The 13,254-nt window shown below is 40.3% G+C and overlaps 1 protein-coding gene across 4 annotated transcripts in view; it reads right to left on the bottom strand.

Moving 5' to 3' along the window:
• Positions 1-13,254, bottom strand: part of ttll5 (tubulin tyrosine ligase-like family, member 5) — a 65,376-nt gene that overhangs the window by 34,514 nt on the left and 17,608 nt on the right. For all 4 annotated transcript variants that reach the window (XM_088087813.1, XM_088087814.1, XM_042500315.2 and 1 more), the window contains exons 12-15: positions 13,025-13,132; positions 5,052-5,133; positions 4,656-4,717; positions 958-1,052 (exon numbers count right to left, since the gene is read on the bottom strand). In XM_088087813.1, the coding sequence (XP_087943939.1) occupies positions 958-1,052; positions 4,656-4,717; positions 5,052-5,133; positions 13,025-13,132 (347 nt within the window). The remainder of the gene's footprint in view (positions 1-957; positions 1,053-4,655; positions 4,718-5,051; positions 5,134-13,024; positions 13,133-13,254) is intronic.

The following is a 13,254-nucleotide window of genomic DNA, read 5'->3' as shown; positions in this document are numbered from 1 at the left end:
CCCTGGCGTTGTACAACAGCCTCTGTGGTTTAGTGTCAGGCTTGTTTTTTTTATGTATGAGTGACTCTGTACAACAAAGTTTTGGGTCAAGTGGTGCATTGCAGCATTCAAAGCACTTTCTTACTGAGGCCACTTTGCTAATGTAATGAGAACTCCAATAAATACAGCATTTAGAATCGATCTGTCTGCCACTATGAAATATAGTAAAGCCGCATAATCAAATAAGCAAAAAGCAGCAAGCAATTTCTTACCGGTAATGTAACAGGCATCAGGGAATTGCAAAGGAACAAGGCAAAGAAGATTAATATGTCTGAGTCTGAAGGAAACTCACTATTCTGCTGTGTGCAGTGGCTGTCAGTGCAGAAAGAGGTTTCTAAGAGGCAATGGGTGAAGACAGTAAGTGTTGGGTGAGTGTCAGCATTACTGCTTTATGAGGCCGCATACAGGTGGCATGCATGCTCCATCGACATGCAACAATGAAACCTTGTTACTGTACGTCTAAACAGGCCTTTTACACAATATAAGGTGGAGCAGAAATCTGTCTGATTTAGTAATCTCCCTCCAGCAGATCCTGCGCCAAATCTGGGTGCAGTAGTCGAGTGGAGGGAGCCAAGTGCATTAGCTGTTGTGGCATCATTAAGCAACAAGGGCCTAGAGAGAGCATTAGTCACTTGATTAGAAATGATAAAACAATAAGCCACAGAGTGTAGCACTTGCACACTGATGTCACTCAAACAGCGTAATTGCATTAGCAGTTGTTTTGCATTACAGTGAATTTTCCATGAGGGTAGGAGAAGAGCTCAATGGCAGTGGCAGGAATGTAGTGTAAGCTACAGAGAGATGAGGACAAGAATGGGAATGTTTCACAAGGAAGGGTGAATGAGTGCAACACTTGGCTTGGCTCTTTGCTCTGTGTGTGTGTGTGTGTGTGTGTGTGTGAGAGAGAGCATCCAGTACCTGTGGTCTTTGGGCTGCTGGGTGCTTGAGGCCAGGGTCCAGGGTGACTCGGTCAGAGCGTGGTTGTCTCGACAGGGGGTCCTGACACACAAAGCCTGCAGGGACACAGAAGAGCCATAAAGGGGGTATATCAATGACATCAGATCTTAAACATGTTACTCATTCCCATGACCTTCATATATTGCATCAGATCCTCAATGTTAGAGCAAGAAAATCAAAGTGGAGCTAAGGACACAAAGGCAATAAATTACATGTAAATCAACAATATCTTTAACAATGTCATACTCTTCCAAAGACATTTTATGTGCTTTCAGAAAAAGGAAGGCATGTTTTGATACAGTAACACACCACAGCCCCCTGAAGTAAATCACTGACCTTGCTTAACCCTTTGAAACCTGGACTGGTGTCACTTTTTTGTGCTGCATTCAAAACCTTTGAACCCTGAGCAAATTAGTTTGATTTCTTTCTTTTATTCTGGAAACTGCAAGATATTAGTGGAAAAAAATATTTATTTCAATTATTTTAATTGAATTATTCTATTTTTTAGGTGTTCAGGTCATTTCTTTGTTTGGGTTTTGTTTTGTTTTTTTACTATTTTTTGTTTGGTTACTTGGCTTGAGGGGATTATTTGGGAGTAGGAGGGTGTTATTTGTACAGTTCATTTGTTAGCTTTTAGGCCAGTAGATTTGGTCTATTATAGACACTGACAAAGCAACACATTACATAAAATAAGCAAAGCAGAAACCTCAGATGAGTTGAACTACTGTGTTTAACTATATATCTTTAAATGTTACAGTTACAGCTGAAAATGACAACAGAAACAAACAAGTTTGCTGATTTCACATATCTCTTGTCTACCACATTATGGGATTGTGTGATGTCACAGTGATTTGGTCTGTATCTTGTCTCTGAAAAGTTTTCAGGCAACCAGCAGAGACAAGGTTTATAGCGCGTACCCCCCAGAAAACTGTCACTTTTAAACTTTGGATTTTGTGTATGTTATTTAAAAAAAAAATCATAGGTGAGTTTTCGAGGTTTCTTGTAGGAGGATTTTGTTACTGCCGGACAGAGCTACACTAGCTGTTTCCCCTTTGTTTTCAGCCTTTATGACTGGCTTCAGCCTCATCTACATTTGACAAACATGAGAGTGGTCTGCAACAGAAAGCAAATATACATATTTCCCAAAATGTGGAAATATTCCTTTAACTTTTAGGCCAGGAAGAGAAGACATTCTTTCTTATAGTGACTCTCTACTTTGGATTCATACAGCTCCACACATTTGCATTTTAGTGGTAGTTGATAAGGGTGGAGAAAAATGTTTGCAATTCACATTCCCCACTAAGATGTTCCCACCCAGTCAATAAGATGTTAATCTATGATCTTCTGTTTATTAATTCCCACACTGCCTCAAAGCTAACTGGTGGTAAAAGTGAAATGTTAAAGAAATGTGTTTATGTTGCATCTTGCACTCACGCTTGAATTGAATTAAGGCTATTGACAGCTTGGGGCCCGAGGCTATTTGTACTACCTCATCCAAGCCGTCAGGTAAGAATCAGGCCCCTGCCATGCTCTTGCCTAAACACAGCAATTATTACAAACATGGGCGACACAGAGCTGACAGCTTCACACAGGCGGAAAATGAATGCTAATGGAATGCTGTCATTATTTACAGGTCTGGGATGCAGCCCAAGTGTTATCAGCCAACAGCGACTTAGTTTGTTTGGTACATAATAGATGTGCTATGTTTTACATGCCACTGCTCATTTTCCCCAGACCCGCAGTAACGTCTCAGTCCAAAGATAACTGGCAATTTATGATTCTACTCTTTCATTTAATGAGCCGGAGGGGAGGGTTTCAAGCCACAGCATGGCCTAGGCTAAGATGCACACGCAAATGTGCACACACGCACACATGCAACAGCCATTCCTTTAATATCATTAGACTGAGACCACAGACAGACTTAATGGTTCAGTGCCAGTTTAGATGGACGCCTGCTAATCAGTGGGCTCCATGTATCCTGTGAAGGGTAATGAGGATAAATCAAAGGATTAAGTGGAGTTAAAAAATCAAGACATGTGAAAGGCTGATTAGTTTAGATCTCTTTTTATTGCATGTGTACTTTTTACTCTCATCTGCAAGAATACAGACAAGTGTCAGACGTCTCTTTGTGGCTAAGGTATCAGATTCTTCTTGGTTCAAACTTGCATATCATAAAATAATATAAGCTCTTCTTCTGTACGATAATTCAATAATTAATAGAGGAGACATAACAGAGACACAACTTATTCCTTGTTGCAAACACTGCTGTATAAACAGTGTTTATCTCTGCCTTGGGCCAGGCATTTTTTGTGTCTTCATGCAACAGATCACTTTAGTTTGACATGTCGGATCCAGTTTCTCAAGAAAGCTTAATGACTACATAACAGCTAAGGCCTCTGTTGACAATTTTGTCCGCAAGTCATTTAATGTTAATTAATGACGGCTGCGGTTTATTCTCTCAACACTGAAGCCGTGCAGCTATTTTCGTCCATTTGCTTTGCACAGACTCAACGAGTATAATAAAGGAAAACACTAGGCATCAAACAATAGACAACTGTCTCCACCTGCTTAAAACTTGCTGGTTACAAGTGAAGCCAACTGGCATTCCAAGACAGAAGAAAGGACTGAAGCACACTGAGCAATTTACAGCATATTATAGTACAAAGAGACTAATCAACACCGCTGTGTCTTCATCATCTAGCACATACCTTTGGGGTGAGATTAGTGCAGAAAAGACAGCATTTTTACTGTCCTTTTCAATTTGGATAAGCTTCTCCAAAATTAAGATTTTTATCCTGAATATAGAATGTTGCAATAAAAAATCTCTGAATTGTACATTGTAGGTTTGGGTGGTATCTGCTTTTTCATACCTTCCTTACATTTCACTGGGGTATACCATATTTGTGTTGCTGCTGCAGATACTGACACATCAGTGGGCTGAACGGGGATGATGTGTTGAATAAAATCATGTGGCTAATAAAGTGCTTTTGTGGTTGAAAGAAGTCATTTTAAGATTAAGTTATATGTGGCAATACTCCCAACCAGGGGCAGAGGCTTTTTTTTCGTCCTGTAATGTTATCCCCACTACTCACTGTCACCATCTTTCTCAACTCAGCTGCCTTTTCCACTGGTAGAGACTGACCTCTGGTGGTGCGTGCTGTGCACTATAATACATAATCTTAATACAGCATGCCCGTATCAGTTTATTAGACAGAGCAGCATCTGTATATTTTTACAGTATAGATTTCAAAATACTGTACTGTAATATCTTGATTCACTCCAAATGTTCCATCATAATTGGGCAATTGGATTTTTTGTTGGAGGATTATTACAAATGTATGCATTCTTAGTAATACAAATCTGCAATCCTAATATTCTTTTTCTATGAGTTTAAATTATCACAGATGTTGTGTTTTCTCCTCTCTTATGTGTGTGGTGGTTAATAACATAACTTAACCTTTGGAAATGTTATTAGATTTTCTACTTGTTTGATGTAATTTATTTCAACAGCATATAATTTATTTTTGTAATGGATTTAAAAATCAAGCTTTAAGCAGTGTATTTATGTGACCTAAAATGTCTATGAAGTGCAATTACTTGTGTAAAACCTTGGAATCAAATGCCAGTTGTAGTTAGTCATTGTTTCAGCATGTACTCACCCACAAGTGAAAACATGTCTGCAATCATGCTGGCCTTTATCTTCAGATCCAAGGGCGCATCACTGTAAATAAGTCGATTTAAAAAAAAAAAAAAGGGAAACAAACAAAAAAATTGCAACACATAAAAAGAGCAGAGAAAAAAGAGTCAAATGTCATAAGAAGATACAGATCTGTTGCGTGACCTTAACTAAACTGACTAAACTCTTTAGGAGATTTTAGCCTGAGGGTATGCTGTGTGAGTGCCATTTCCTTCAATGTGGCATTCTATTAATATCTTTTTTTGTTTCATAATCAGAGAAAAAACCTTGTTTGAGTTGGTAAAAGTAACAGTTACTGTAAGAGATTCTCCTGAAACAACAAAGTGAAGAATCAAGTGATTAAGACAGGGTTACTCACCAGGCAAGGGAGGGAGAGAGGTTCACCTCTAACAACCAGGGTTTGAGATTTGAGTCAATGAGCACGTCAAAACCGTACAGTTCTACAAAAGGGAAACACAAAATGAATCAAAAGGCATTTACCACAGACTGGGAGGCAGAATTAGAAACCTCTGAGATCTGCTCACTGTAAATAAAAGATGAAGGCTATCAAAGTCACTCGAGTTTTATCATGGCTCCATAATGTGGCGTTTGGCAACACGGCCCATGCCTTTCTGCTACTGATTACACGCATGTTATATCCCCAATCACTCAAGAGAGAAACGTTCACCAAAGCCTGCTACTGAGGGATTGGCTCAATTACATTAACTAAGTACATACACATTTCATCTGTCATGGAGTCGCTTACGTAAGACGGTAGATCAAATACATGCTGGGGCTGTGAATATTTTCATACATACAGTCAATAATTTTCTCATGACTGGGAAGGTTAAGCAGTCTACATGTTGTCACTACATATTAACGAGAAGGATGCCGCTCTAATGGGTACCAGAAAAAGCTTCACCCCTGTCACAAAGTTAGTGTCATAAAAATATGAACTCCAAAAGTACAAAGCTGGAAATGTGACGGCAAGTCCCAAGTGGCAGAAACCTGGGGAATTAGAAAGCTTGAGGCTATATATTGTATATATTTCACTCCAATAATAGTCTAGCACTGAGTGACACGATAAAAGCTTTGTACAAAGTGGCCAGGAAATTCCCTGTGTAAAAATTCATCCATCCTATCCTCATTTTCGCTGTAGTTTCACAGACTGATATATGGCTCACTGCGAAAGAGTTGGCCTGTGTACCCTTTGAAAGCCCTTGCACTGCTCTGGGGAGTGTCACCCTGTAAGCCAACGACCCGCTGGCCCCAGCAGCAGCGTGCAGGGAAACCACAGTATTTTACAGGGATAGGGCAAAACCCAGCCATAGAGCCAGAGGAAAAATCCTTCTAATGGCACTTCAAAGAATAGACTTTGTTGAGAATAGGCCAGGGGGGTTGGAGGTTTCAAAGCTGCCATATCCACACTGTTTGTTCTAGCATCTCAGGTCAATGCCAGTGTTAAGCATACAAAAGGCAGCGTGACAGCGAGCAATGGCTTTCTGTTGCACTTGGTAGAATAATGTCAGGCTGGGCAATTCTAGTTTAATAGGAGGTGTTACATTTGTTTGACTACATATTACTTATTGTAATTATCTCCACCCTGGCCATACAAAATGTTGAGGCAATGCCATGGTTTTTCAGTTAAAGGAGCACTGATTTTACACTGCAATATAAGTTTGCTCATCGGGAGGAGTTCTGCAAAACGGGGGCACGGAGTTGGAAAGACATGGGGATGTACCAGACAGTGAGACTCTAACGAAAGATGCTATCGGATTGCACAGTAGGAAATTTAAGATCCAGGGTTTTTCCAGGCTGCTTCCATTTTGACCATTCTTCTTTTTTAATCTGTCTCTTGTGAGTCCCCAAACTTTATGGAAATGGAATACTAAATCACTGCTGTGCTCTTTGAGGATTTGATCAAATAATTGTATGTTTTCTCTCTACTTATGTTTTCTTGATCTGCATTAAAGGTCCAGCGTGCAGGATTTAGGGGGATATTTTGGCAAAAATGTTATTTAATATTAATAACTATGTTTTCTCTTGTATAAAATCACCTGAAAGTATGAGCTCTTTACATCTGCTTAGGGAGCAGGTCCTTGTCCGTGGAGATCACCATGTTGAATCAACATGTTTCTACAGTAGCCCAGAATGGATAAACCAAACACTGGTTCTAGATAAGGGCATTTGTGTTTTTGCACCGTAGTTAGCAGTCCCTCTGCATCAAGAGCATTGGAATAACAATGATTTTTAAGCCGAAACAGCTTTATTCAGTGTTTTTTACATGTTTTAATCACCTGATCTGTTTGTTTTGGAGAGGAAGAGACCTCTGTGGATAATTTTGCTCCCAGTAAAAGCCTCCCCGAACAATAAACGATGAAGGAATTCTAACCCAGAGAAGTTTTAGATGGTTGCAATCTGCAATCCTCACCAATAGATGCCACTAATTTACTCTAAATACACACACTGCTCCTTTAAATACACACACTGCTCCTTTTAAGACAAGTTGAAGAAAATGCATACTGAATTTTTTTCATTGGACTCTATTACAAGGGTCAGTAGGTCAAAATATGGTAGCATTCTGAGGTCCACACCGGAGTAACTGTAAACTGTATTTGATGAAACCTTTGCCATACATCCCTGAGCCAAGATCAGCAACTGAAGCGGCCACTGCCATCTTTAACTTCTTTAACTTCTGACGACGGACGGGACCCCCACTGCTAAAAAGTACTTGCTTCAGCAGAGCACTGAGATTCCTTTTTCCACTTGCCGGCTTATCCCATTCTAGCCACTTCTGTATAAAAACGTACACATAAAATATTAAGCATTAGACTTGGGGAACAGAGCACTGGAATAAATGGGTTTGAGCCTGCAGTGCCTCACCAGTGGCACCACAACAACAGGGGAAAATGGGGAGGTTTTATACCACCTCACCAGCCCCCGACAAGCAGGCTCCATGTGCCGCTCATTTTCCCCCAATTAGGAGCAGACGCCGCTCTCCTGCACTATGAGCCTGCCGAGCCGCTCGCTGCAAGACACGTTTGTTCTATGGCTCAACCACTGCCGGGGGGAGTGCTGTTAAATGTGCCCGCAGAGAGCCCACAACAAGCATCACAGACAAGGAGAGGAGAGGCAGCGAACATCCACATCACACCCATTAAAGAGGGCGGGAAAGAAAAAATGTGACAGAGTGAAGGGATGATGAAGAGCATTTTTTGTTTATTATTGGATGGGCGCTGCTGGAAACTTCACCACAAGAGACAAACGCCCAAAAACAATAATCTCCCCACCCTGGCCATGCAGCCGGTTGGCCCACGACAATAACAGCAACATAAACTATTTCCTTCATGTGTTTTCTTCATAGGCGAGGACAATTGGATTACTCTTGCATCATTCTGAGATAAATTATTGCCCCTGAAGTGTTTCACTGCTGTTCCAGGGAGCAGTTTGGAGCCATGAAAACACTTTGAGGACAACAAATTTAAGTAACAGTTAACACTCTATAGCCTTATTACGATAGCGGGACCAAGTCCATGAATCATTCTTTAAAAGATTTTGAATTACACAGCAGCAACTCTGTCATCATAGGCGTACCAACACTATGCTGCAGCAAAGTGTGGGAGTATCTGACAAATGTAAAACAGGGAGAGTGGTTCACAGACGGGGGATCCAACCACACTCAGCACTTAATGAGGGACGTTCAGTGGAACACAGGACCAGTAAGTGGAATGTTTTGTGTGTAATAAAATAGGCCTTTGGCTTGGCTAATCAGATCTTAGTCAAAACATCTCGTAATCAGCATCCCTCAGCAAAAAGCCTGTCCATTAATCACACGGCAGCGGTAAGGAGCTGCATGGGTGGCATTTTCTCCCCAAAGACGAACACACTCTCACACACACACACTTCTTACTGATGTAAAACGAAAAATCTGTTGTTTTTATTTCTTCCCACATGAGACATTAAAGAGCTATAAAAAGGTTTTGTTACAGTATGCCAATTTAGATACGGATGTGCAATTTGAGCAAAGAGAAGAAATCCCATTTGAAAACTATAAACATAGTATTAAAGCCATTAATAGACATTAAAATGGCAGGGGACAATTTGCAGTAAATTAAGATTATAATGTGCTTTATGATCTTGCATGGCTCCCTTCCAGAGAAGCAAGAGACCGTGTAAAAACTCTAAACAATGGTTGCTTTTATCGGCACATTCACTGCCCTAACACGCATGTATTTGCTGCCATGCATTCTGATGCTTTACCTGTTTACAATTACAGTGCTGGGTGCACTGTAGGTTGCAGGAAAGTAGTGCAAGGGAGTTAAAGCTGATAACGGCTGACTGAACATGCCTCTTTGGTGGTTTGGACGGGTTTTTATTAAAGAGACAAGAAAAAGCCAACAAAGATACGACTCTGGACTCCCTGAAGCTTAGACAGACCTGGGTGTTTGTAAAACTCATGCTTTACACTGGTTCCTACATGTCTCTGTATTCATGCTGTCCATACATACCCACACATGCAACATGACCACACTGGGAGGAACAGATCAACAGAGAGAGGACGAGGGTGGTCCTCTTGGAACCGTCAGTGTCTGTCTTTGGAAACTTAATCCTGTAGACAGACTATGAATGCTGTAATTAACTTGCTTGGGGCCATAAGAAGACAACAAAATTACACTCAATTCAATAGTCAACTGATACAGCTGAAGTCAAGTAATGGGCATGTTCACAGCAGACCACAGTGTATTATGTATCTAAGGAATAGGTGTAGAGCCTAATTGCTTTTGTGCCGCACAATGACATCGCTGTGGTATCTATGTCTATACAGGTGTATATAGGCTTATCTAGGGCTGCACAATGTACAACATAAAAAAATGACACTGCTGCAGTTTCATCAGTGTTTCGTTTCATGTTCTCACTTTTCTTTTGAGATCTTTACATTTATACACTATTCTGTACTATAAAGAATAGCGGTGGGACAAAATATAAATTCTGAAATATGTCATATTCCTCTTCCGATATTGATACACTGGTGTCAAATATTAGGGGTAAACTATTAAAATTGCAATATGTCCTACTGCAATTTCCAAATAGCATGTTTGTCAAGGATAAAATGTGTGTCAAAATTCCATTTTAAATTAAATACTGTCATGTTGCGGAGATGTCCTGGCCTGCACATCATATTCTGCAGATTTAAGAACACATCTTTGCTTGGCACAGATCCCTCTAAATAACACCATAATCATCTTAATGTTTTTCAATTAAAATGAGAAACATGAAGTAAAAATTATGATTCTCTCTTATATTGCAAATCATTTCGCAATTGTAGTCTCAGTAAAAATAAAAATAATAACAGTTCCCGTAGATATTTTTTTCATAATTGCTCAGCCTTACCTAGTATTGATATGTTTATTATAATGTGCAAGCGCTCTTAACAGATTCCAGCTATTAATATATCTTACCAGAGTCACTTCTCCATGACTCCACATGTTGACACTTGGTTGACATAAATGAATGGGGTAAAGTGAACAGAAGTTAACTAATTTGTGGTGAAGAAGAAACTCAAAGAAGGAGAATGGCGGTCAGTGCGGACAGCAGAGGAAACAAATCAGAGAGAAACTGTAATCTTTTAAGTGAAAGGTCTGGGCCCACTTCACAAACAGAATTGAAACAGACTACATGACTTGTACAAAATGTCTCATGAAAGTAAAGTACAGAGGAACACAATAAACATGCACAGCTATCTGAGTCGTCATTATTGTGATCTTGTTGTGGCAGTGACAGTGTTATATCATGAGTGATTCCGTGATTCCCACTCCTAATACAGAAGTAATATCAGATATTTTTTTGATGCAGAAGAGCTCTGTTTAAATATACAAATTAATGTAAATGCAGGTATTGTGCAATGCAGTGTGTCAATTCACATGTTATGACTGAACATACCATGAAGCATTTTTGCAATTAGGACATGGGGATGTGTTTAAAAATATATTCCTGTGCTACAAGCATGACTGAATGAATGAGTGTAAGAGCAAACTTGTTTTTCCATCACACCAAAGATATGTGTCATCTGGTTGTTTATTGATGTCTATCACATGTGTATGAGAGCCAGTTTGAGGCTTGGTAAGCCACATTTCCATGTAAATACCTGCATGGTCAACATTCACACCCTGGGCTAATGTGGTTTTTCAACCTAGCAGTTATGCTCAGGGTGCAGATAGCATCTTTATGCAGGCGACTGTCTGATGGTGTGAGACCACGCTGCTACGTGCCCCGCACAGCCCAAACAACCACCAATCGGGGGGCTATTATGTCTACAGAAGCCTGTCACAACTGCAAAACCCTTTATTTTTCTAACATGTAAGAGGTGAAAGAGAGTGTGAGCGGGAGAGGGAGAATCATAAACAAACAAAGCAAGAGAAAAGGAAAAAGAGACAGCGGTGCTGAGGGAGGCTTGGCCAGTGTGCTCGCTTTCAAATTCCCAAATCTCAAAGAGACTGCCAGACACAGAGAGAGCGCAGACAATTAGTGCCAACACTAACATGGGTAATGGCTCCAAAATGGAGTTCACACGAGCCCGCTGCTAGGCAGGAGCAGCCAAGAAAACAGTCAGCCTAAATCAGGCAGACCTGAATGGCAACAGAGAGAAGGAAGCTAATTCCTGCTTCAGTCAATAGGCCCTCCACGACCAGCAGCCAGTCAGAGGGCAGCAACAGGCAGGAAGGCTCCACACTGAGGAATGACTGTCTGCAACCTCAGCTCGGCTCAGTGGAGAAATAGTATAGAGGAACTGCTGGACAATGAATATGAAACTGAAAGGAAATGTGAGGGGTGGGGTTGTGTGTACGACTAAGTATGTGTGAGTGTATCTGCACTGTGAGCAACATAAAGGGAATTCTTGTGAGGCTGCAGCTCTTGTGAGACTTATTTTGTTATCCTGAAAAACTTGTTTTACTATTAATGCCCTTCAACTTCAAAATACCCACTAATGGTAAAATCAGTGCAGGTCTAAAGGGGTTAAAGGGCCAGTTTACCCCAAAATCAAAAATACTTATTTTAACTCTTAGCTGTTGTGTTATTTATAGATCTAAACCTTTTTTTGGTGTGAGCTGCGGAGTGTTGGAGATATCGGCTGTAGACACGTCTGTTTTCTTTCAAATATAATGAAACTAGATGCCACTCGACTTGTGGTGCTCAAGTGCCACAAAAATACATTTGAAAAACTCAACTGCAATGTCTCTTTCCAAAAATTATGATCACTTATTCAAGATAATGCACAGACCCTGATGTGAGCAGTTCATGTAGGAACTGGGGCTGGGTGGTATGGCCTTGAAATAATATCACAATATTTTTGGGCCATATCACAGTACACAGTATATATCACAATATTTTAAATCTCCCCAAAAGCTTCATGAATGCTGGACTGGGCAACAAAATCAAATGTCACGATATGGCAAAATACATTAATATTGATACTTTTATGGGAATATTTTAGGGATGACTATTTGTATTTGGACAAAATATTAACACAATGAGATTATTGAGTATTATCAGTAGTACAGTAGAAGTAGAACAGTCTGATACGTTTAGAAAATTACATCCCTTTACTGTACTGCAGCCTTTAAAATCAGGAAAAGACGAGGAAGGAAAAAAGATGTTTCATATCATGATATGACAATATACAAAATCTCAGATGGTATGTGGTCTCATATCACGGTAACGTTATTTTCTGTGTATATTGCCCAGCCCTAGTAGGAACTATTTTCTCTCCACCGAGCTACACCCACCAAACATATCATCACTCAGAAGGAAGCGTGCATCTACTGCTCCCTCAACTAGCACCACTGAGCTAGCTAACGTCACAGCTCAGTCAAGAAGGACGCCATTAATGTTGACATCTTGCGCTGTCAAAAGCAAGAGCCTCTCGTCCATGAGTGGATGCATGCTTTCCTCTGCGCAGTGATATAGTTGGCAGGTGTAGCTCAGCAGAAAGAAAAAGTTCCTCAGTGAAACTGCTTACAACAAGGTCTGTGGATTATCTTGAGTAGCCGCATCATGGTTTCTGGAAAGAGACATTGCTGTTGAGTTTTTCAAATGTATTTTTTGGGTGCTTTGACCATCACAATTCAAGTGCCATCTAGTACTATTATATTGCAGAGACAGCAGACATCTTTACGGCATATATCTCCAACTCTTGGCAACTCACACCAAAATGATCTAGATTGATAAACAGCAGTACAAGTAAGAGGGGAAATGTGTATTTTTGATTTAGGGCTGAACTCCCCTTTACACTTGACCAGATTGCTTTACTTACTGTATGGTCAAGATGTTTCAGGAAGAATATTAAAAGATTACCAAAGCAGTTTGTCTTGTGCGGAACAAACATCTTGCAGGCGGTGGCTATCTGTAGTTCAGCACTCAGTACAGCTTTGACGATGAGGTCCTCCACCTGTCTCATCAGCACTGGAACAGGCAAAAATTAGAAGATGACTGAGTTTTGGTTAACTGATAAACACTCTTTGTTTGAAGCTAAAGGGGAAAAAATGAGCAGGGGTTCAGAAATGCAACTCTGTTATCTTAAAAAC

The sequence above is a fragment of the Plectropomus leopardus genome, chromosome 14, assembly GCF_026936395.1.
Source record: "Plectropomus leopardus strain MGB_pleo_1.0 chromosome 14, ASM2693639v1, whole genome shotgun sequence".
Taxonomy (NCBI): domain Eukaryota; kingdom Metazoa; phylum Chordata; class Actinopteri; order Perciformes; family Serranidae; genus Plectropomus; species Plectropomus leopardus.
Note: the sequence above shows the minus strand (reverse complement) of the source record. Positions and strands in the feature narration are given on the sequence as shown.